The sequence below is a fragment of the Ictidomys tridecemlineatus genome, chromosome 12, assembly GCF_052094955.1.
Source record: "Ictidomys tridecemlineatus isolate mIctTri1 chromosome 12, mIctTri1.hap1, whole genome shotgun sequence".
Lineage (NCBI taxonomy): Eukaryota > Metazoa > Chordata > Mammalia > Rodentia > Sciuridae > Ictidomys > Ictidomys tridecemlineatus.
In genome coordinates this window covers 1,457,280-1,481,235 of record NC_135488.1, presented here as the reverse complement: position 1 = coordinate 1,481,235, position 23,956 = coordinate 1,457,280, and the positions used below count along the sequence as shown (strand labels likewise).

Here is a 23,956-nt window from a genome sequence, read left to right as displayed (position 1 = left end):
CCAGGCACTGGAGAACTCTGAGGGCGCATGGGAAGGAAGGGCTCTTGGGCCGTCTAGGGCCATCTAGGGCTTGTGGAGTGTCCGACTGGGAAGGGGGGGGTGTCATTCAGAGCAGCAGTGGGGGTGACCTTCTTCAGGACTGAGAAGGGACAGAACAGTGCCTAAGCATGCACAGCTTGGCCTGATGGGGGCTGCTCCTACTAGGGGACGGCAGATGGTGGAAAGCCCAGCAGGTGTGGGTTTGATCCAACAGGAGACCAGAGGAAAAGAGAGTGAACTGTGAAAGCAGTTGAGAATTGGAAAGGAGTGATCAGCGGCAGGGAGAAGGCGGCCATCATGCCCCACCTGGGGCCGTGCTGCGCAGGCTGGACCAGGAACTGTCCACGGGTTAGTTCATTCCCCATGGTGCTGGTAGGCCATTCCCTCCTCAAATAGGGGAAACCAGGCTCAGGGGTGTGGAATAACATGCCAGGGGTGAGCTTGGGAGATGTACTCACCCAGCTATCCCCTCTGAGCAGTGTGTTTTACTGGAGAATCAGCATGGCCAGGGCAGAGCCGCTCCTGTTGGAGGAGGGAAGTCATTATCAAAAAATGAAACTCCATGGTGTGAGCAGTTCTCTGCCGCTAGGTGGAGCAGCTAGCTTGTGGAGCATGTGCTGAGGGGTTGAGACTGCAGGGGCAGCCTTGTCCAGGGTGAGAGGCGTGTATTTAAGGTGTCTAGGGTGAGCAGTCTGGATGAGGGATGAAAGCTGCAGGGTACCAGTGTCCAGGGTGAGAGGCATGTGTTTAAGGTGACCGGTGAACAGTCTGGAGCTGTCTTTGCGTAGGCGTGACTGGGTGTGAGGGGGTGGTGGCGTGTAGCTGTAATCTCAGTGACTCAGAAGATGAGGAAGGAGGATTGCAAGTTTGAAGCCAGCTTCAGCAACTTTGTCAAAATAAAAAGGGCTGGGGATGTGGCTCAGTGGTAAACCATCTCTGGGTTCTATCTCCAGTACCAAAATAGTTAAATCAATCATTCTCCCCAAAAATACGATCCAAGAAAATGAACAACACTGTGTGAACTTTGACAAGGCGTTTAGTAACTTGTAGAAATTTGTGATCCAGATGAAGACGCTGCTTTTCAGATCATGCAGTCTGAGCATGCGCTGCCTTGGTCCCCGTGCCTGCTGGCTGGCCACTGTGCTTGTTCTGAGGACAGAACTGCCCCTGTGGGGTGGGCACTCTGGCTCCCTCCCCCGGCCTTTGCATTGGGCTTTTTTTTTTTTTTTAATTTTTATTGTTGGTTGTTCAAAACATTACATATATATTTTTTTTAATTTGCATTGGGCTTTTGAGGAGGGAGGGGCTGGGAATATGAGCCTCAGTGTTGTGGGTGAGTAGCCCTGGAAAGAATGCGGTCTGCGCTGGGCAGAAGCCCTTGTGCCAGGAGACGGGTGAAGAGGCTCCCAGTCTCCCGGGCGGTTGCCCTCCTGCCTGCCTCCTCCTTCAAATTTAGTGTATTTGGGCAAAAGGACTTGTGTGGTAGAAACCAGGTGCCCTCACAGGGACCAGAGCCAGGCTCTGTGACCCTTTCTGGCCTGAGCCTCTGTGTCAGACAGAGTGGTGTGCCCTTTCCATCTGAAAGCCATCCTGCCCCAGGTCACACTGTGTTGATGGCGCCAGGCTTTGGGTCTGGGAGTTTGCTTGTTACTCTTGCTCCAGACACAGGTGCATGATGTGGGCAATGGGGGTCTATTTTAAGTGTGGAGCAGGCCTGGGGGAGAGCCGCGGCTCTGCAGCCAGTTGGACTGCAGGTCAGAGAGTCCCCCTGGACCCCGAGGCCCACTTTGCCTGCTGCTGAAGGTGTGGGGCTGTGCCTGGCTGGGCACTGTTCCAGTTGGGCGAAGGGAAGACCTTGCACCCATTGGGCCACGCCCGCTGATAGTCTGCAGTTATATTTAAATGACTTGAAGTTAGTGAGTTTGTTGTTATACTTCTGTTATTAAACGCTTTAGTAAGTCTTTATGTTTCTAATTGAGACTCTTAAATTAAGCATAGCATCAGAAAATTTGAGGGCCAGGCCCAGCTCTCAGATCCCACAGCTGGGTGGGAGACAGGGAGAGAGGATGTCATGTACATCGTTCAACTTAATCTTCAGCATTCTGTAAGGTGGGGGTGATTGTCCCTGGATGTAAGTGTGAAAACTGAGACTTGGGTTGAGTCCTCTGCCCAGGTCACAGAGCTAGAGAACAAGCTGTGAAGAGCTGGGTGCCCTGAGGACCTTCACACAGCTCTCCTCCTCTGCCTCTAGCCTAAGAGGGATGTTGCTTGGGGGAGGTACCAAATAGTCTCTCAAATGCACTTCCCTGGTCAGTTCAGATACAGAGCCAGTGGGGAGGCGACCAGGCCAGGGGTAAAAGGCAGCAGATGCTAGGCTGTGACAGGTGCGGGCCTGGTGCTGCGCAGGGCTCTGGGCACAGGCAGGATGAAGGAGCATTTTAAGGATTTTTAAAAATCCTTTACATTGTTTTTTTGTGGTGCTGGGGATCTTAAAAGCTCCGAATGGTTTGGTACATTGCTGTGCTCTGTTTATGAAGCCAGTGCTTATCAGTGTGAATCTACCATCTCTTTGAAAAAGTAGAGGAGAATGTAGACTATCTAAGAAGATGGCTGAGCTTCTAGAAGAGTTCTCTGGGAATCACGGATGATGAGCTGTTTCATCAGGGTCCAGGGCCTCATCTGGGCTCCACTGGGTTTTGCTGCATTTCTCCTGTAGGGTTTCCAGCCAGCCCAGACGCTGGCAGTTCCTGTTTTCTCACTTCTCATTTACCCCTGATGCTGCTGGGCTGGAAGCCCCTCTTCTAGAATCCAACAGGTGAAATGAAGGGGTGTTGTCTAGTTGTGCTTGTCCTCTGACCATCCATCTCGGTGGCTGAGAGTCTCTTTGCAGATCCCCTTGGCATTGCCCCTTCTGTGAATCTCATGCTCTTTCCATTTTCCCCATGGGTGATTTGCCTTGGTCACCATTAGGAGCTGTGTGTTTGTTTTTTGGCTCCTGGATGCTGACCTTCCATTGGTTGGGTGTGAAGTAGCTGTTGTCTACATCTGTGGAGACCAGGGTTTTACCCAGGTCTTGTTCTGCTAAGAGTCTTCGCAGGTCCTTTTCGTCACCAGGCAAGATGGAAGACGGTTCCTTGTTGATGTACCAGTCACACATTGTTAGGTCCACGTACCCACCACGGCGTTCTTTGGGGTGGATGGGAAGTTTGAGGAAAAGTAACAAGCAGAGGGTTGGTACTTACTTAGGATTTAAAACGAATGCATTAGAGGGTTGGTACTTAGGATTTAAAACAAATGCTGGGTCTTACCACAGTACCCTGGCTGTTCAGTAATTTCGACTTTACAAAGCATACTTGAGAAGTGGATTGGTTCTTGATGGTAACCAGTGAAAGCCAGTCTTTCAGGTTGGACTGATCTGGACATGTTCGAGTTGTGGCTAGGTTGTGGGCCTCCTTTCCTGGCGATGTTTTAGTGGAGTGGCCTGGGCCTCCTGTGCCTCAGCTCAGTGTGGTGTGTTCTGGATTTCTTTTCCCAAGCCATAACAGCCTCTGCAGAGGGACACATCCTTGGATGTGTGCTTTTTAAATTTTTGGTTCTTACTTGAGTCTTAACCTGACCATTTAAGAACATTGTGCCAGACTTTACTTTGTTTTAAAAATGTGAAAGGAAAAAATATAACAAAACAGAAGATGCTAGTAACAGCAGGTATTCTCAGTGTCGGCCACCTCCTGACGGGTCTGCGGTGCTGCTGGTTTCCTTGGCAGCCTGGCAGATGAGTCCGGTCACCTAGCAACGGTGCAGGACGCGTTGCCTGCCTGATGCCACTCTGGGAGCCTGCATTTGGAGCAGAAGTGGGAGCTGTGGGCTCTCGGCTGCTTCCAATGATCTTGGCTTCAGTTTTTTTTTTTTAATATCTATTTTTTAGTTGTAATTGGACACAATAACCTTATTTATTTATATGTGGTGTTGAGGATCGAACCCAGGGCCTTGCACATGCTAGGCGAGCATTTTACCGCTGAGCCACAGTCCCAGCCTGAGACGATGATTCTTTTGTCTGATGTGAGCAGATGCTGTCACAGGAGCTGTCGAGGTCCCGACTTGGTTCATGCTGCCGTGTAAAGCTGTCTTAGGAAGGGATTCTTCTGAAGTTGCTTTCTTTCCTGAGGAAAAAGTACTGGACATGTTTGTTGGGGGCGGATGAGGCTGAGGAATAATCATTAAGTGAGCAGTGGAAACCTGTAGATTGTGTTTGGGTTGAATCCGTTTAACAAGTTAGCAAGGGAGCTTAGTCTTGAGGGTTCTCGTCTGGAGCACTGAGGGAAGAGTCCTGAGTTTATGGTCAGCTCTGCCCTCTTTAGAGACCCAGGCCTGTCCTGTATTCATTGATTGCCTCTTTGTGAGTAAAGCATGAGAGCGCATAATAGCACACATAACCCTCTGGGCAATATGATCAGGTGGGCCAGAATGTGCAGTGTGTTAGTCATCAGAACAAAGGTAGTCCAACTTGCTTAGAGTATTGATGAACTGTTGTGCAGTCAACTCTCATCAGGCAGAGTCTGATAAGCAGAAGTGAGACTCCAGTGTCTTACACAAGCCGTGTTTCCAGGTGTTATGGAACAGTTCCGTATATACACATGGACACCACTGCTTCAGCGTCGAGGTACTTGGTAGTATTTCTGTTGTTTAGGTTTGGTATTAGGCCAAGAAAGATGTCTGTAATCAGAGAGAATAAAAATTCAGACTGACAGTAATTTTGGTGATTCTAAAAACAGGGTAGAGTGCTCTATAGGGGGAAGAAAAATGTGCTAAATTTTAGAGAGGAGCGCTCTTCTGCATTGTGGCGATTATAAACAGGGGGCTGTTTATGCTGGCATTGCCAGTTACTTCCTACCTGTTCTCATCTGGTCAGCCTGTATTTGAGCATTGTAATTTCACTTACACCTAAAGATCTTGTCTAATTGAATTTATATGCTTTTTTAAAAAAGCAAGTTCTAGAGGCTTATTAGGGGATAGTGCCTATGACAAAGGCAACTTTCAGACCATGGTATAGATTTGCTTCTCCTTCAGAGAGCTCAGCTCGCTGTCCTTCTGTCCCACAACGCACTTGAGCAGTTCTTACAGAACCAGGCTGCCCGCCACAGGCCGGGTTCTCCTTCCCCTGAGAATGTCTGTCCTCTTCACTCCTAAAGGCTGCACTCGCTGGTGCAGAACTCTGGGATACTGCTCTGCTCTTCTGGAGTCTGCAAGATGTTGTCTCTCTCCTTCATGGACTCTGGTTTCTGTGGTGGTGGCAGAAGTCTGTGATCACTGGAGTCATTCGCTGCTTTCTCTAGCTGCTTGCAGGTTCTGTTGAATTTTGGTTTTCAGTCCTTAAGTTTCAGAGGTGGAATGAGAGGTGTCTGGGTAGGATTTCTGTGAACCTGTCCTCTGGAGTTCTTGGGCCTCTTCATCGGGAGGTTTGGTCTACGCACTTGGGCTCTTCTCCAGCTCTCCTTTCCACAGCACCGTTTCTCCTCTCCTTTGGCTCAGTGATGACACGACTGTTAGCTCTTGTATTTTCCCACCAGTTGTTGAGGCTGTGTTCATTTTTTTTTTTTTTACTCTTGTTTTCTGTTCCGATTGGGTGGTTTCCATTGACCTTCACTGACATTTTACGCTGCGATTTTGTTCTATTTGAATCTATCCAGTGAGTTTTTATTCTGTTCACTGTATCTTTAGTTCTTCCGTTTGCCTCAAGAGTGTAGCCCTTATTATTCTTAAACCATTTTTGTAATGGTCTGAAGTCCTGGTGACTCCAGCATCTCTGTCACTTTGGCGTTGGTGTCTGTTGGTCACTTCCTGTTGTATGTGTGGAGATGTTCTTGGCTCTTTGTATGCACATGGTTTCTCCTTGTGCCCTGGGTGTGTCAGTCATCGTTCTTCAGTGCTCTGAAGTGGCAGCCAGGCACTGTGATGTGCCTCTGTGATTCCTACGACTCAGGAGGCTGAAGCAGGAGGATCACAAGCTGGAGGCAGCCTGGGCAACTTAGTGAGACCCTGGCTCAAAATAAAATATAAAAAGGGCTGAGCTTGTGGCTCAGTGGTAGAGTGCACCTAGATTCAATCTCTAGTAACCAAAAAGGAAAAATGGTGGAGAACTTTGATTTATTAGTGGTTGAGCTGGTTGGGTTCAGGCCACAAGTCCTGATGGTCGTTCTGGGTTATAGTGTCAGTGTCAGTTTCATTTTGTGTTCACTGAGTATGTGCCTGACAGTCGCCAGTCTGCCTTAGTGTTGTTGTCAGGGTCTCCAGTGTGCTGCTCAGACCTGGGCGTGCAGCGCTGCATGGCAAGCCCGGAAGCTCCAGCTCCCGTCTTCCCGTGCCTTTGCCAGCGGGGGTGTGAATTGTTAGCAGTCCCATGAGAGTGATGAGTGTTAGAAAGTGGCCGGGGGAGAGTGCCTTCTGCAGTGGTGTCTAATAAGTTAGGATTAGTACTTACTGGGAAACTTTAGAGGGGAGCGGAGACCATTTTTGGTAGGTGGGTGAATTGGTCAGGACTCATGACCCCTTTTTCTTTTCCCAGAATTTCGATTCTGACATCAGCAGTGTGGGGATCGATGGCTGCTGGCAGGCCGACAGCCAGCGGCTCCTCAATGAGGTCATGGTGGAGCACTTCTTCCGGCAGGGGATGCTGGACGTGGCCGAGGAGCTCTGCCAGGTATCAGCATGTCCACGGGGGAGCCCCTGGGTGGTGCTGTTTGCAGAGTGGGGGTCGAGTCTTCTGCAGGCTGTTGATAGATTTTAAAATGCGGCTGGACCTCATTTTACAGGTAAATCTTTTTTTTTTTTTTTTTTTTTTTTTAGTGGTGCCAATCTTAGTCCTAAAACTCACGGCCTCCATTCTTCGCCCCCTCTTGCCCAGAAAGCTGGTCCCAGGCCCTGAGCCAAGGGATCAATAGAGACTGCTTTCCCTAGTCCTCTGTAGCTAGGGAGATTGTGCAGCAGAGAGGCGGCCTGGCTTGTTTCCTCATCTGGCCCCTCTTAAGGATGTTTGTTTATCAAACGAATTCCAAAGTAAAGTTTACTTCGGGTGCATGATGTTTGCCCTTTCTCTCTATTAGAGGTGGGCCTTGGCTCTTGGGATGGTTCAGCAGTGCCCTGCCGTCCCAAGTCCCATCAGCAGCCGCTGCCTGGGTTGAGGGCTCCTCAGGCCCCGCCCTGCGTTTCCTGCTCTTTGAGCCCCAGGAAGTGGGGACTGTTGTTGGAAGTCTGCAGATGAGGGGCTGAGGTCTGCAGATGGGGGGCCAAGGTCTGCAGATAGTGGGCCTGGGTCTGCAGATGTGGGGGGGGGCCTGGAGAAAGAGGGAGCTTACCCAGGGCGGGACAGGGTCTTGGTGAGGGACTGGGAACTGTGGTAGGCCCCCATGTGTGTCTCCCTCTGTTTAGAGAAATGAAGGGCCAACAGGACTGAGTAACTTAAAGCCAGTCTACAAACTGAACTATAATCTAAGCCTTTTCTATTTTAAACAATTCAAATAAATGATAACTCGAATCTTTCTCTGAACCTTTTGGGATTTTGTTCGTGTGTCTATAAATTTCTTATAGTAAATTATATCATTGAGGATTAAGTTTATTTTCAAATAATAAAGACCCGAACAACAGTGGCTTAGAAAAACATGAAGTTTGTTTTCCTTATGCAGAGTAGGAGGCAGTGAGGAGTGCATAGCATGTGCTCCGCCTTCCCTGAAGCTCCCAGGCCTCGTGACCTAGCTGCTTCTCAGTTGTCCTCAGCCCTCGAGGGTGGCAGCTACTCCTCCAGCACTGCTGTCTCACAGCCTTCTTCCTGTGAAGCCACAGGTGCCCCTTGCAGCACGGTGGGCAGAGTGACAGCCACCATTAGTCTCCACCATGGAGACACCTGTCCCAGGAGCTGTCAGCTATCTGTGATCTGGAGTATACTCACTACGCTGCTTTCATCCTGATTCCTGCTAACAAACGCTCTTTCTGTTTTTCAGGAATCTGGTCTTTCTGTAGACCCAAGTCAGAAAGAACCATTTGTGGAGTTAAATCGGATATTAGAAGCTTTAAAAGTCAGAGTTCTGAGACCTGCCCTGGAGTGAGTTACTGAATTTGCCTTCTTTTGGATACTTTGAAAGAACTGTAAGAAAATTAAATTAGAAAGCACTTTAGACATGTTTAGGTGTGTTTGTCTTACCTAGGGTAGACGTCAGAGAGATCTGTGGAGAGTTCTTTCTTTTAGCCAGTGAAATACGGGGATGTAGAATAGGAACGTGCTCAGCTGGTCTGAACTATGTGAGAGGTTCCCTGGGTCCTTGGTGCTCCACCCTCTGTGGGACCCTTTCTGACGACCCCCCTTGCTCAGGCTGTGTGACAGGATGTTTGAGCCCCCACAGGGTACTGGACTCTGGGCCAGCCTTCTGGGGAGGTGACCTGGGACAGAGTGACCATGGAGAGTGTAGACGTTGGGTCACGGAGCTCTGTTCACGACTACTGTACCTCTTGATGCTCCTTTAAGAACTGGTCACTGACGGGAATTATCTGAGGAAGTTACGGTGCTTTTCTGGAGCAGTGCCAGCAGACTTTTCAATAAAGGGGCCAATAACCGATGTTATAGGTGTTGAAGGCTGAGCTTGGCTTCCTGTCACCTGCTCTTCCTCGTTTTATTTTACAGCCCTGTAATTAGAAAGTAGCCAGTGTGATGGCCCTCACCTGTAATCCCAGCAAATTGGGAGGCTGAGGCGGAAGGATCTCTAGTCTGAGGTCAGACAGGGCAACTGAGCTAGACCTTGTCTCAAAATCAGACTTACAGAGGGCTGTAGGTGTAGCTCAGTGGTACAGTACCCCTGGGTCTGAAAGTGATGCCGGCCAGTGCTGCAGGACATGGCCCGACCGGCTGGGGAGCGTGCGGAGCCTGCCTCAGGGCCCTCCAGGCCCTGCAGAGCAGGAGCTGCTCCTTCCTAAGTGGAGCATTTACTTCTACTTTGGGCTGGAGACTTTTAAAAGACAAATTCCAGTCTGACATTCAGGCCACAGTGCCGAAGTTAGTTTCCCTGTTGAGAGGACACCACTGCAGGAATATTAGAGCGTCACTGCCAATGACAGATGGCCCAGCTGGCTTGGGTGTCAGTGTGAGTTGACAGCGTTGTGCTACCTGGGGAGGCAGCAAATGCATGTGACAATGCTGCTTGGAACCTGCACCAGATTCCAGAAGTGGATGTGAAAGGGCATCGATGGGAGGGGCAAAGCAGGGCCAGGTGGATGAGCTGGCCAGAGGCAGCGCAGGGCGTGGCTGTGAGACACAGCCTCTGCCTACTGTCCAGTCAACTGTGGCCCAGGAATTGAGGTTAAGAAGTCCCAACATGAGTCCACGGGTACAATTCTGGGGGTTGGGAGGACCCTGACCAGAAAGAGGTAAAAGTGAATCACATCATCCTTAGCTTAGGAAGAACACTTTGCTAGGAAGGGAGAAGCTTAGAAGTCCCTTTGCTTTGCAGACCCCAGTCTTACAAGTATTCAGAAGTAACACGAAGAAGCCTTTCAAAGTAGACTGACTTGACCAAGAGGCCAGGGGCTGAGGACGTGGCCAGTGGTCCAGTGTTGCCCCGTGGTCAGTGTGAGGCCCTGGGTTTATTCCCCAGCACTGGGGAATATGGTGTAGACCTGGTTGTGTGAGTGTTGGGTTTTGTGATGTTGTTTTTGAAATGGGTTTCTATTTAGTTTTCTAAACATTTCTTGAAGAGCAGAGGGAGGATTTAACATTCCCTTTATTCTGATTATTTGTTGGTGACATAATTTGAAAACGTATAAACAAATTCAAATAGTAAATTAGGAATTACATTATCTAAATGTCTCAGCAAGTTTCGAAAAAGATTTGCATGTTTATAGCTTGCTTGAATTACTTTTAGGGAAAAATAGTCTGTAATTACTGTTAGTGAAGAAATCTTACTTAGACATGAGCTTACCAAGGTACTACTTTCTCAAATGTAAAGGTAACATTTCACTGTAGAGACACCAGTACAGACTGTTCAGGAACCCGTGGTCCTGGGTGGGCCCTGTGCTGAGCTGACAGTGCATGTGGCTGTCAGGCTGTACCGCAGCAGTTGATGATAAAGCTGGAAATCCACTGTCCAAGGAACTACTGCTAAAGTTCCTGGTAACTAGAGCCAGGCATGGTGCTGCACGCCTGTAATCCCAGTGGCTAGGGAGGCTGAGGCAGGAGGATCAAAAGTTCAGGGCCGGTCTCAGCAACCTTGGGAGACCTTGTCTCAAATTAAATAATTTAAAAAAAGAGGGGTGGGGGGGTGCAATTCTGGGGTAGACATGTGCCTAGGATGTGCAGGGCTGGGTTCAATCCTTGACACCACAGCAGGGGTGGGGGTGCTAGCTAAAAGTTACTTTTTCCTCCTTTAACATGGTATCATGAACATTTTCCTGTGAAAATGAGGTTATTTTCTTTTGTGAACTGCTTATTTTATGGGCTTTGCCTTTTTTCTGGTGGCTTTCATTCTTAATTCATAGTTGCTGTCCAGCTCCTTTGCTTGACTTTCTAACCTCCTGCACGTGTAGACCCCGATCAGAGAGAGGGGAGAGGGTGTTCATGCTTGCAGGAGTTGAGGGTGTGGAGTGAGCTTTGGCTGAGTGACCTTATGTGGATGTGGTGCTGTCCCCATCGGGGACAGACAGGAAGAAGGCCACCCCAGCCAGCACACTGGTGCTTGTGCTGGGGGCTAATGTTCACAGAGGACAGCTGCTGGGAGGGCCAGGTTGGTGCCCAGGATCCTAGTGGTACGTGAATAGGTACTTCCAAGATCCAGACCGTTAATGCTTAAAACCCAGTTTGACTTTGAAGCCAGAAGCTTTGTGATGTGGGTCACCTGCAGGTCACTGAGAAGTGCCTGTGCAGACCTTGGGAAGGGTGGTCTGGGTGGTCCAGTGTGAGTCCTGTCCGCTGACCGTGAAGAATTTGGAACATTGATCTCTGGTGTTTTGTGGAGTTAACACAGATTTTGATTCATACTCAGTTCAGATTGCATTGACTGATGAATTGGGTCAGGTGGGGAGTATTTGTCCAGCTGAAAATCAAATCAAAGAATATGATACCAGCTGCTTCTATCCTCGGGTGTGTTTGGGGAGTCAGACTGTGAACAAGCGGCTGGGGTGGGGTCCTTCTCTGCGTGTGGCCGCCCTGCTGTCATGGTGGTCCCAGTGCAGGGGTTATTTGGCTGTTTGTGCCTTGAGGTGTAGGTCACCCCATTGGACAGCTCAGAACTGGGTACTCTTCTTTCCTTTGGTGACACCAGGTCTGCACAGGTCTCTTGGGCATGGGAAGATCACACTATCTGTGTAGTGTTAGTTCCTAAGGTGTGGGGAGGACCCTGGGGACAAATGCCTGCCTGCTGCTGTTAGTCCCAGGGTGAGTGGCACCTTCTTTAGCTAATGAAAGTGGAAGTTCAGGAGTAAGTGGTTCCTTGGTCTGTCAGCAAGCCATCTTCACAGGGAAAGAGGATCTAGGCATGGAGGGAGGATTTCCTGGGGATCCCTGCTCAGAGCGTGGCCCTGCTCACACCCAGATGCCTCTGTGATGATGTGGTCCTTGTCCTGGTGGGAAACTTGCTGTGATCATCCAGCTTAACCTCCTCCTCTGGCCTTTGGTGCGGGCGATGCTCCCCAAGCCTTCCACCAGGGGGCAGCCAGACATGCCACGCTAGCTTTCAGGCAGCTTGGTGGCAGCTCCCCATGTTCCTAACATCTCGACTCTGCTCTTTCCTCAGGTGGGCAGTGTCAAACCGAGAAATGCTCATAGCGCAGAACAGCTCCCTGGAGTTCAAGCTGCACCGACTCTACTTCATTAGCTTGTTAATGGGTGGAACCACAAATCAGCGAGAGGCATTGCAGTATGCTAAAAATTTTCAGCCATTTGCCCTAAATCATCAAAAAGGTGAGTCTCGAGCCAAGTGTTCTCCGTGTTTGGAACAGGTCTGTTGTCACCACTGGAGCAGAAGGGGTGGTCTCCATGAGGTCTAGTGTATGCATTTGCTAATAAACTAAAAGGATTGCAGATGAGAGTTACTTCTTCAAAAAAGCTTCAGCTGACTCCAGTGAGACCGAACATTCTACCATCTGCAGGGGCAACTCTGGGAGGCAGGGCAGCTGGGGATCCCTCAGCCTGGGGAGACGGGGAGTAGCAGCTGTGTGCTCACCCTCCTCCTGCCCACCTCACCTGGCCTCACTGCCCATGTACAGAGCCAGCGGCAGCCATTGCTCCCTGTGTGTGGCTTGGGAGTTCCGGCTGCCTGCGCCCAGGACATGTGGCGGCTCCTTTACGATGTCGAAGTCACTCTTGGGGAATGATATTATGCCATGCCTGTGTGGGAGCAGGAGTTGGGCTGCAGGTTGGGCTCTGCGGCCAGGCCCAGCCGTGGGCCTCACGGTGTTTCAGGCGGGGTCAGCTGGGTGGCTGCCCTTGCCTCAGCCTGTTGCCCGCACCTGTAGACTGCAGCACTTTCTCGTTTAGACATTCAGGTGTTGATGGGTAGCCTCGTGTACCTGAGACAAGGGATCGAGAACTCGCCTTACGTGCACCTGCTTGACGCAAACCAGTGGGCCGACATCTGTGACATCTTCACACGGGACGCCTGCGCCCTCCTGGGGCTCTCCGTGGAGTCCCCTCTCAGTGTCAGGTATGGAGGAGCTATGTGCTGGCCCCTCAGGCAGCCCCTTCGGCTTGTCGTCGTGACTGGAGCCGAGGGGCTGAGCCATTCGACAGGGGTGTGGCTTTAGGCAGCAGTTTCCAGAATGGAGTGGGAACCTCGGGGGTCTCTTCCACTGCTGAGGTTTGCGCAGATCATGCAGAAACGGTGGTGGGTTACCTGGGAACAGTCTAGCCACGCGCAGGCTGAGAGTTGCTGGCCATACTTAGTGCACTTAACCACATGTTAAGGGTGGTCCATCTGACTCAGTCCCGACTTTGAGCGCACATCTGCTCAGCGTTCTGGGTGGTGGACTGGGAAGGTGGCATAAAGCACTTGAGCTTCCTGCCTCGCTGTGTGCAGTTGGAGTTAGAGAACCACTAACCGCCAGGGCCAGGGCTGTGGCTCACGGTACCTCTCTTGCCTGGCACTGGGTTTGATCCCCAGCACCGCATAAAAATAACAACAACGACAGAAAAAGGAAAAAAGAATCCTTTAAAAGAAAAAAAGAATCACTGACAACCACTGTTCCTTACACTCTCCAAGTGAGTGCAGGAGGCCTGTGTGTCCAAGATAACAGCGAACAGTGTCTTTGCCATGATATAAAGTTGAGGACTTGAAGCTGGATTAGAAAGTCTTCAATACTAGTGCCCTTGGCGTGAGCTCGCCAGCTCCCCAGCACAGAGGCTGTTGGGGTGCAGGCGGTGTTAAAAAGAATTTGGGGACATTATGTAATGGAGCGAGGCATTGGGAAGGTCGTAATTAGCATGATGTTAGGAAAATCACGCACGGGTAGGAGCGTCATTCAGAGTGTGAAGGACCAGTAGATTTCAGGGCAGCAGAGTACAGAACTCTCAGGGGTCAGCTTCCAGATTCCACTTTGCAGCCACCCTGAGAAGCCTGCTGAGCTTTGTATTGTGCTGAAGAGTAGCCAGGTATCTGGAAAGGCAGTCAGGTGCTGTATATTGGGACTTCCTGCAGCAGGCGGCCTCTTTCTGGGGGCAGGCTGCAGAGCAGGAGTGGGAAAACGGAGCTGTCTGCTCAGCACACCCTCCAGCTGGAGGAGCAGGTGTTGTCGTGAGGGCGTTACTCATCATGAGGTAGGGTGAAGTTGTTAAGTGAATAAGTTCCTTTCATTTGTTTTAAATTCTAATACATTAAATCATAGATGTTACCCACAAAAACCAGACCTCTTTGAGATCCTTTATATTTAAGCCTGTAAAAGCATCCTGAAACCAAAGTTGAAGGACCTGTTTTAATAACACTTTAGCTCTCTGTTCACTTAATTCAACAGGGTTTGAGCCCCTGCTATGTGCCAGCCCCTGGGTGCAGGGTGGGCACCGTGTCACTGCCTTCCATTCCCTGGGCTCCATGCTGGCACAGGAGACAGGTAGTGTCTCTGGCCCTGGTGCCTATGGTGCTGCTGTCCGTTGGGGTCCCCTGAGCGGGTGCTAAAGTGGGGTATGCACAGGAAGTTGACTGGGTTGGCATACGAGGAAGGTGTGTCAATGCCTGCACCCCAGGGGCCTGGGCTGCGGTGGCCGCAGGAGTGTCCTAAGTTGACAGGCTTCTTCATGGGATGAGCCTGGGATGACTAGGGACAACCCTGAGAAGGGACTCTGAGGTCTGAGAAGTGGTGCTTCCACCAGGAAGGGGCTCCAGGTCTAGGAGGAGCCTCGGAAGAAAAAGTGCCACTATGACTGTTCAGCAGAGCCTCTTCAGTTGGGTCTTCTTGGCAAGCGTGACAACTTGCTGTGACCAAGAGTTTGCTGTAAAGGCTCCCAATTGGCTGTGCTTCCTCTAGGAAGCTTTTCCAGGGAAGTGAATGATAGTGTCCTGGGTGTGTGGGAGGGAGAGAGCAGGAAAGGCCAGGGGGCCAAGTGGACGTCCCTCCCCCTTGAAGCAGGGGCCGAGATATGCGATTGGAGGGTGAGGCCCTCGGTTCCTGTCCTGACTGGACGCTTCCCACCTTTCTTGACCCTCCCTCAGCATGGGTGCCAGTGCTGCTTCCTCTTCTCGTGGACAGAAGCTTTGTTTCTCTAGGCATTGAGAAAACTGGGGCCCTTTCAGAAAATGAGAATTTTAAAATAGTAAATGTAAGGCTTCATTTCTCCCATGTTGATGAGGTGGGGTCTGTTCTTGGACAGGGCTGGTTCTCAGTGGCTGTGGGAGACACACAGTGAGTCGGGAGGTGGGAGAAAGGCAGATACTTATAGTGGGAGAGGCTGGGCTTGGCCCTGGCAGGTGGAGGCTCTGCGTGCTGTCCAGTGGCCAGGGCCTGGGTCTTCCAGAACCAGCCCAGCACCTGCAGCTGACGTTCCTCCCCACCCCCAGCTTCTCGGCGGGCTGCGTGGCGCTGCCAGCGCTGATCAACATCAAGGCGGTGATCGAGCAGAGGCAGTGCACCGGCGTGTGGAACCAGAAGGACGAGCTCCCGGTGAGTGCCACTTGTGGGCGCTGACTGCCCTCCTGGAGGGGCTGCGGGTTCCAGGGGGTGTTAAATGTCCATTTTGCCTTTCAACTAGGAAATACTGCTGTGGCCATCTGACAGTTGTTGGTTTTTTTAAAAATGTCTATGGGGCTGTAGGTCAGTGGCAGAGCCCTCGACAAGCGTGTGCGAGGCCCTAGGTTTGCTCCCCAGCACTGTGGAAAATAAAGTGTAAATGAAAAATGGAGATGAGGACCACAACAGAATGACCAGCAGCATGCACACCAGGCCGTGCCTCTGTCCAGCCACCTCAGCCCCAGACCCAGCGTATGCAGAGGAGGGGGTGGGCAGCTGTGGTGCAGCTTCAGCATAGGCCTAGGGTGACACGGCTGCTTCCTCGACAGTCGGCACCAAGGCTGGCCTGAACTTGTCCTTCCTTCCCGGTGATGCCCAGACCCTGCAGGGACCTAAAATGTGCATCGTGCCTTTCTGTGGGGCCTGCTCTCCAGCCAGCCCACCGGCCCGTCTGTTGCCCAGCTGCTTAAAGGCTTGTTATTAGAAGCACAGACACCTTCCAGTCCCTGTGCTCAGAGAGGGCAGGGCTGAGCCTGCTCATGCTGCAGCCTCCCAGCTAGGCCAGTGCCCACACAGCAGAGCAGCCTGGACTGGGACCAGAGGCTGCCCAGGGCTGGACAGGCACTGGAGGGGGGCCTGCGGGTCCCGTTCCGTGGGCAGCCTTCTCCAGGCAGCCTTGCAGGGCTCTGCAGCCTCCATCAGGGGCCTGTTGCTTTGCTCAATGCTCCGCAGCTGTTTTTGTTTCTTTTTCCAGTACCTGGCATGGAACCCAGGGGTGCTCTACCACGGAGCCGCATCCCCAACCCTTTTTAGTTTTTGAGTCGGGCTCTTGCTAAGTTGCTGAGGCAAGACTTGAACTTGGAATCCTTCTGCCTCAGCCTCCCAAGTCGCTGGGGTTACATATGACTGCCACCACACCTAGCAGATTTCAGTTTTTATGATTTGTTTAATTTCAACAGAGAGAAAAGCACAGATGTCATGGGTTAATGTGCCGTCACAGAATGTTCATTTGAATCTTCCTTAACGTTCTGTTTCAGGCAGTTTCTCTGGACCATTACAAAATGTGGGAAACTTGGTCTGAAGTGAGAAGTGAGCTGTGTGTAATTGTCCTTAAAAGTTACCACTTTGCATTTTATCATCTGGCTAAGTGTGCTGGGCTTCTGGGGGCTGTGCTCCTTCTCCTGATGGGTTTTCAAGAGTTTAGGATGGGGATGTGCTCAGAGGTGGAGCGCTGTAGACAGTCTAGACTAACTCCTCAGACTGCCTGCCTGAGTCCCCTATTGGAGGAGGTTCCCCCAAGAACAGGGGTCTGACGGAGTGCCTGGGAGTGCCTGCTGCTCAGTGATATGTTGATGCGTAGATGGCTTTCTGAACCGTAACTCGCTCTGGTTTCTTTCTCTTTGAGCAGATTGAAGTGGACCTTGGTAAAAAGTGCTGGTATCACTCTATATTTGCCTGTCCCATCCTTCGTCAGCAAACAACAGATAGCAATCCACCCATGAAGTTGGTCTGTGGTCACATTATATCAAGAGACGCCCTGAACAAGATGTTTAATGGTAGCAAGTAAGTGTCCAGCGTTGGATGTGACTGTGGAAGTCTCTTGGAACTTGGGATGATGAGAAGAACTAGGGTACATGAGTGGAGCTAGATTTAGGAATAGATTTTTTCACTGTTTGGCAGAATGGGTAGGTTTTATCTTTTGTCAGTCTGTTTGGTGCATTTGTGGATTTGGCGAGTAGATTTCTAGGCACAATCCTCAATCCTGAGATTTTTGGGTGGGTGATGCATCTCCCCAGCCCCTTTTCATGGTGTCTGCTGCTGTGGTTGAGTGCTGTGCCCCTCTCCCTAGCCCGTTGTCTTAGAGATTTTTTATGTCCTATTGATAGAGCCCTCTTTTGGTTAGACCTATGTACTCCACCCTGTGGAAACAGGTGTCTGGCCAGGTTCCTCCTGGTGACTTTTTATACAGTGTCACAGTGAGTTCCCTTCTCCATGTGTGATGTGTAAGTCCTCACAATTGGAAATGTGGATCCAATTAAAAAACAGAGCCAGAAGCCAGTCTCAGGGGCCTCTTGACTTCCCGGGCAGCTGTATTTTCTTTCTTTGTGTCAATTAGACCCTTGATGGTAAGGTCCTTCTTTCATGGGAGGCCCTTGCTGGAGAGCTGCTCGTGCCCCTCCCAGACTGCCCAGCAACCCCCAGGCGTCTGTGGCAGCCAGAAGCCTGCCAGCTAGTTGGTCTTGGCACAGACTGTCTGAGTCCCTGGGCCACTGCGAGGCCTGCAGACAGCTTCTGGTGAGCGTAGCTCTGGGCTTGCGGTCCACACATGTGGAAGTCATGACAGGAGCCTAAAGACCTTTGGAGAAGAGAAATTGAACCACTCTGAAACCCCAGAAGCAACTTTAGAGGACTACCTTGTTTAAAACAATTTTCACCCTTTGCCACTGAAGAAGACCTTGGGGGTTAAGGTCTGGTTGACGTTGTGACCCTTCAAAGCTCAGCACTTATAGGAAGGGAGAGCAAGGTCACCCTGCAAGCCAGAGTGGGTGGCGTGGGTGGCTGGGTCTCCTAGGCTGGTAGCACACCTTCAGGGTGTCTGTGATCGCCCGGCATTTTCTGCAGGAGGTGGAATGAAGTGTTCGTACCGTTCCTGCTCCTTGACTCCGTCTTTTCTGTCTTGTTTTCAGATTAAAATGTCCATATTGCCCAATGGAACAAAGTCCAGGAGATGCCAAACAGATATTTTTCTGAAGAAATGAATTTAGTTTGCAATTTGTAAGTGAAACTGAATTGTGGGTCATTCAGAAGAGAGTGTCCGTTGAGTCGGCTGACCAAGGACTCCCGTGTCATGCAGTGAGTGCTCTGGAAACTGCCCAGTGCTGCACTCGAGGGAGCCTGCGGCCAGCCATCAAGGGCCACCCCTGACTTCTTGCCTCTGGTCTGCGTTTTTGATCAGCACCTACACCAGCAGTCGCATTCAGTGCAGGTTTTGTACTTCATTATATGGTGATTTTTTACTTCTAAGCAGAAACAGAAACCACCCTCTCCGCCACGCGTTTAATGTCCTCCTGCTTTTACTTTGTTATTTTCTTGATAATTGTCAGCCTTGAGAATGTTTGTGAAAAAGCTTTCTTTCCTGTTATATATACATGATTAGTTGGAATTCTTCAGAGAAAGGTTGGAAGATTGAATTGTGGTTGTAAACCTATCTTTGCCTTTTTTTTTTTTTTTGCTGAAGTGGAGAATGGCTGTGATAAGAGTCCACACTTGCCCTCTCATGTTTCCCTCTGCTCCAGCTCTGGCTGAAGAGGTGGCACACTGCCACGGGGCTCCTTTTGGCCCCAGTGGGTGCCTGTGTAAAATACCCGCATGAATTCCGACTAGTGTGAGAAGTCTTCTGCTAGAACAGAGTGGGAGGAATATTATTATTTTTTTTAAACTTTAATTGCTAAGAGGTGCTTGTTTTAAAAATGTGTTCAATAAAATGAAATTCTGAAGTTAGAAGTGTGCTCTTGGTCTGGGTGGCCCTGTCCTTTGGAGTCTGCCCTCAGGACTGGCCGCCTATCACCTGCTGTTCCCGACAGCCAGCTAGCGTGGTGCTGTGTGGGTGTGTGCAGGACAGCTCTCCACACCATCCCTGGAAGGGAAGCAGCCTGTTCCAATGCTGATGCGGCAGCTGCCTGCCCCTCCCTGTGGTCCTTCTCCACCTCCATCCAGCAGGTGGATTAGCATTCTGTCGGGCCTCTCCCCTGCAGGGGCAGCATCTTGTTGACTGTGACTCTGTGGTTCAGGTGGATGTAGATGGTGACCACTTCTCTTGTGAGGTGTCTTCACGTACATCACTGTCAGGGAGAGCCACGTGCAAGGTCCTTCTCTGTAGAGGAACTGCATGGAGAAGAATTCTCTCATGAGAAGAGTGTCGTGTGGAGGTCACCAGGAGTTGGCCAACTTGGCTTCATCCCACGGAGCTGGACACCAACGCGGAAGTACTTACGAGAAAATACAGAAAGATGACCACAGAAGCAGAGCAGGACGTGGTGCTTTGTGTCATCAGCTGCGCATGGACTGATGAGGGAGGGAGACAGCAGATTTGGACTGGGAGCACTGGGGTCTGTCTGTGGAGGAGACTGCAGGAGAGCCTGTGTGGCCGCCCTGGGGCCCAGTTTGCGTCGATGGCCACCATGGCTGGGTAGGTCAGCCAGAAGTCACTGGTGCCCAGCCGCGTGGCCTGCAGCGGTCTGGTGTCACTTGGGAAGGCTCTTCACAGCCGCTCTGCAGCAGCAGCCAACAGCCTCTCTCTGGGGCAAGGAGGTGGAGAGAGCGGGTGCTGCCGATGTCACTGCTTGGCCAGGAGACTCTCATATGAGTCACATTCTGAGGTGTCTTCTTTTGTGATGGTTTTCTCTCTAGGCCAGAAGTTTACTTTATTTGCAACTTACTCTCCTCTTTCCACCTTCGACTCCTCCACAGCACTTGGGCTTCACGTGGGGTTTGGGTGACATGTGTCCTAGAGGCTGGTGGCAAGTTCTGGGCATTGAGCCTCTTTACACAGTTTGCTTGGGCCACTTGTAAGGACAAAGGCCAGAGCTCTGCCTCGTCCCCTCGTAGTGCAGGGAGTCCTTGTGACAGCTTCCTGTGCAGCCCGTGAAACTGAAAAGGACGTGTGTTAATGAGCATTTGACTTGATGGCTTCCCGAGGCTGGGCCTGAGTCCACCGCCTTGGGCGGGGCAAGGCGCGGTCTGCAGTTCTCTCCATCTGACATTTCACACAGTTCACACAAAAACTGTTTCCTGACCTTATTTAAGTGTAGACTCAAACCTCCTTGGCAACTCCGTGTGCAGGAGAGGGACTTGGAAGAGGCCAGACCTTAACCAAAGAGGCTGCGGTACAGCACCTGTCCTGCTCCAGCAGCGCCGTCCCAGCACCTCCCCAGACAGAGGATGCCACTCGTCTCTGGCTGAAAGGCGGGGTGTTCACAGACACACTGGTGGTGGAGGCGGAGAGCAGTTCCAGAATGGTTCCCAAGGTTTTCTCAGAGCCTTTTCCACTGGCCAGCGGGGAGCAGTCCTTGGACTGTGCTCAACTGGCAGAAGCCCACCAGAGAGTCAGATTGGCCAGCTGGAGCCTCTGTCCAGGACACTCTGCACAGGGCTCAGGTTGGTTTCCATCCTTTCCCCTGTGTGTGATCATCACAGATGTCATTTCTGTTTCCTGGGTGATCATATGAGACTTCTAATACATAAATTAACGGGTATTGGTGCCTCTTTATTTTAAAATGCTGAAGAGCCACCTCATATTCATAGGTGTGTATTTGTGAGTGTGTGAGCACTTAACTGAAAATAGGAAGGCTGTGAGTAGGTCTTGTCTCAGTCTCTGTGGCAGCAGACTAGACAGACCCTAGCAGCACTCCAGGTCATGTAGGCGGGGTCCTCTCTCCAGCTCGTCCCACAGGTGGCGCAGATCCAGCTCGGTGGTCTCACGCTGAGTCATCTCCACCTCCACCGTCTCACCTGGGGGTGGTAGAAACTGCAGAGGCCAATAGCTCCTGGTCATCTGCACTGGACGGGCTGCTCAGAAGAGCACAAGTATGGCCTCTGGCCAGTCAGCTTCGTCAGCAGACTAGGTCATCTTCAGGGAAGGTGTGGAGACCTGGTTTGGGCAGCTTCATCACTAGGATGGGCAAGGTGAAGACAAACCAAATACCTTTCATCACTCGATTGCGTGTGCGCTGCCTGTTGTGGCGTCACACAGGGCTGGGGGCATGGTGCTGGCAGCCTGGCCAGGTGGAGCTTGAGTTCCCAGCTCACCCTTCATGGACTCCGTGGGACTTTAGTTGAGTAGATACCAAAAATAGAGTGACAGATGTATTTTAATAGCAGATGAGGCAGTTAGTTTTAGGGTGAATTTTCCACTGTTGGTTTTACTTTAAGATGTAATAAGAAAAAAATTTGGTTTTTAAAGTGTTTTTAAGCTGCAGTTGTGAACTGTAGTGGGCACATGCTTCCTTTGCTTCCAAAGAGGCAGGGCGGCCGGAGCTGGCTGGCAGCCCGGGCTCCTCCGCACTGGGTGAGGATGTGCATGGGCTTCCTGAGCAGCAGCCAGCCACCTCCAGCACAGCTACTGGGGCCACTGGGGCCTGACCTTCTCTTTGGGACCCGGTGGGAGTGAATGTACTAGGGCCAGGAGGGGCTGGAGGTGGGTGGGAGCGAGCGGCTGTGGGCTCCATCCAGATGCTGGCGCCGGCGGGTAGGCGCTGGGTATGCTTTGCTCATGACCGCGTGTGTGCGTGGGGTCCCCTCCTTTGTGCTTTCTAAATTTACACTAAAAGGATTCATCAAATCGTTTGTTCAGATGGCTCAGGATCATATTTCTTTGCTTACCCTGTGCTCTTGGGTTCTATAGTATTTCTATAATTATGTAACGAGAATAGTGTTGCACTGTAATCTATCATATAGAGCTCTACGTATGGACGATTCTGATCTGTTTTCTAAGAGATGTATTCTGTTTGCAAAGGCACGATAAAGTTGCATCTTATAGATTATAGGCAATAAACCCCAACTTAACACACACCATACTCATTCTCTGTTCATTTGATTTTGGAAAAAGTTGAGCATATCTAGTAGTTTCAGGGATTTCATTTAACTTAAAAAAAATTCTGATATATTTAATTTATAAATTTTAGACTGATATAATAAGAGTTTTGGAAAATTATAAGAAATGCTTTGTGATGTGTGTATTCCTATGTAAAACACATGGCTTCTCCTGTGTATATTTTTAAAAATTAAAGAAATGCACATTTAAAAGTGGTTTTGTGGATGGTTTTGTGGACGAGGCAGGAGGGTGAGAGACAAGAACAGCGCCGCTCAGTCAGGAAAGGTCTCTGTCACCACCTCCCTGGCTCTGCCACCAGCAGTGTGAGGGCAGGAGGTGCCTGGGCGCATCCTGGGTTCCGCAGCTGGATGCTCTGTGTCCAGGCTGCTGTGCTGGCCCTGCCCAGGCTGGTCGGAGGGCAGCATCCCGTGGAGGAAAGAGGAGCCATTTCTGTCCTCCCTGACAGCTTAGGTGGCAGAAGCCAAGAGTTGGTTTGTGCACCTTTTGCTCATCTTTTTAGGGACAGATGAAGTCATATATGAGACTTTAAAAATATTCCTCCTATGGGGATCGCGTGGGTCCCACCCACTCGTGCTGGGAGCCAGCGGCCTAGATGGTGGGGAAGAGGCCAGCGGGTCCCTCTCCCCGGGCTGCTCTCAGGAGGGCTGCTGAGGTACCCACTGGGAAGGGCACCGTTGCCCTTGGGAGGGACATGGAAACAGGAGAACAACAGAGGCTGAGTGGACAGCACGCAGTGGGCATGACGGACAGGAGGAGCTGGCCACTCCTGGGTTCCAGCACAGGTCTATAGTCTGCTCACTGCGTCCAGTGCTGCTCCAGGCAGTGGGTTTGGGTGAACTCCCATCTTCCCCTTCCTGAGGCCAGGACTGTTAGGACTCCCATTTTCCCCGAGTTATCAAGAAATGAAGTCACTTGCCAGAGAACCTGTGGGTGCTGCCCCTGGCCTCTCCCGAGTCACTCCTGCTGGGCTGCCTCTGTGGTCCTCAGACCACCCCGTGCAGGGGGGTTTACCCCCAGGCCCTGGGGCTGCTGGTGGGGGGGCAGATGGCTGCCCCCCCACACACACACCACAGCGAGGCTGAGGGTTTCCAAGGCCGGGCAGGCTCTCCAACGCAGTGTTAAAGCCAAAGAGACAAAGGACGGTTTCCTCGCTGATCTTTCCCTTCCACAAAAATGATATTGTTTAAAAAATGAGTATTTGTCAAGTGAGCCGTGTCAAGGCTAGATCCTGGCCCAAGAAACAAGTCATTTCAGGGTCCAAAAAAAGAAAGAAAACCATGTTGTAGGCATCTGTCCCGTGGATTTGTATGATCTGCTTCAAGCCTGCAACTGGCAAGTAGGACGCTGGGCCTGAGGCTGGCAGCCTGGGACCAGTGGGTGCTCTGCCTGCAGGACACAGGGTGGATGATCTGGCCACCTCGGGCCCTGAGCCTAGATCCACAGCCTGCCTGGGTGTGCCTTAGGCAGCGTGGCCTGCAGAGAGGCCTCCTGTTTTCTCTCTGGTCAGGTGTGGGGTATTTTTAAGTTCTAAATGGTTATTTACCATTTTACTTGAAGTAATCCTCTTTGTTTATTTGGAGTACCAGGGAAAGAACCTGGGCCCTCAGGCATGCTGGGTAGGTGCCCCACCACGGAGCTGCACCCCAGCCCAGCAGTGAAATCCTTTTAATAGAAGGTATTAAAAAAAAAAAAAAAAAAGCCAGGTATGGTTGTGGTGGCGCACACCTGTAATCCCAGTGTCTCCAAGGTCGTGGAAGGCAGGCCGGAGCAGAGGGCAGGTGGGCTCCTGCCGGGATGCCCTGAGCGGCACCCTGAGGACCTGTGTGCTCACTTTACACGCATGTTAACTCAACACAAAATGGAGATTTGGTGATAGCTCTTGTGTGTTATCAAGGAAGAATAAGAGGAAGGAATGGGGTGAAGCAAGAGGTGGCTAATCCCCCCTTTGTTAGGGATGGAACCAGCTAATCCCTGTCCATGTATGTCATGGAAGCCCAGGCGGAGGTGGGTCTGGCCTGGTAACACCTCTAGGTGTGCAGAATCCCAGCAGAGCCCCTATCAGAGTGGAGAATCAGGAAAGTAAGTGTGGCGCGGCCGAAAGAGGGGAGCTGG

At 51.1% G+C, this 23,956-nt stretch overlaps 1 protein-coding gene across 1 annotated transcript in view; it reads left to right on the top strand.

Annotated features, from left to right (window-relative positions):
- The window catches only part of Rmnd5a (required for meiotic nuclear division 5 homolog A), a 32,150-nt gene extending 13,415 nt beyond the window's left edge, over positions 1-18,735 (top strand). The window contains exons 3-9 of the mRNA XM_005338435.5: positions 6,602-6,736; positions 8,034-8,134; positions 11,811-11,977; positions 12,554-12,719; positions 15,063-15,165; positions 16,640-16,794; positions 17,919-18,735. Of these exons, the coding sequence (XP_005338492.1) occupies positions 6,602-6,736; positions 8,034-8,134; positions 11,811-11,977; positions 12,554-12,719; positions 15,063-15,165; positions 16,640-16,794; positions 17,919-17,982 (891 nt within the window). The 3' untranslated portion in view covers positions 17,983-18,735. The remainder of the gene's footprint in view (positions 1-6,601; positions 6,737-8,033; positions 8,135-11,810; positions 11,978-12,553; positions 12,720-15,062; positions 15,166-16,639; positions 16,795-17,918) is intronic.
- The last annotated feature ends 5,221 nt before the right edge of the window (positions 18,736-23,956 follow it).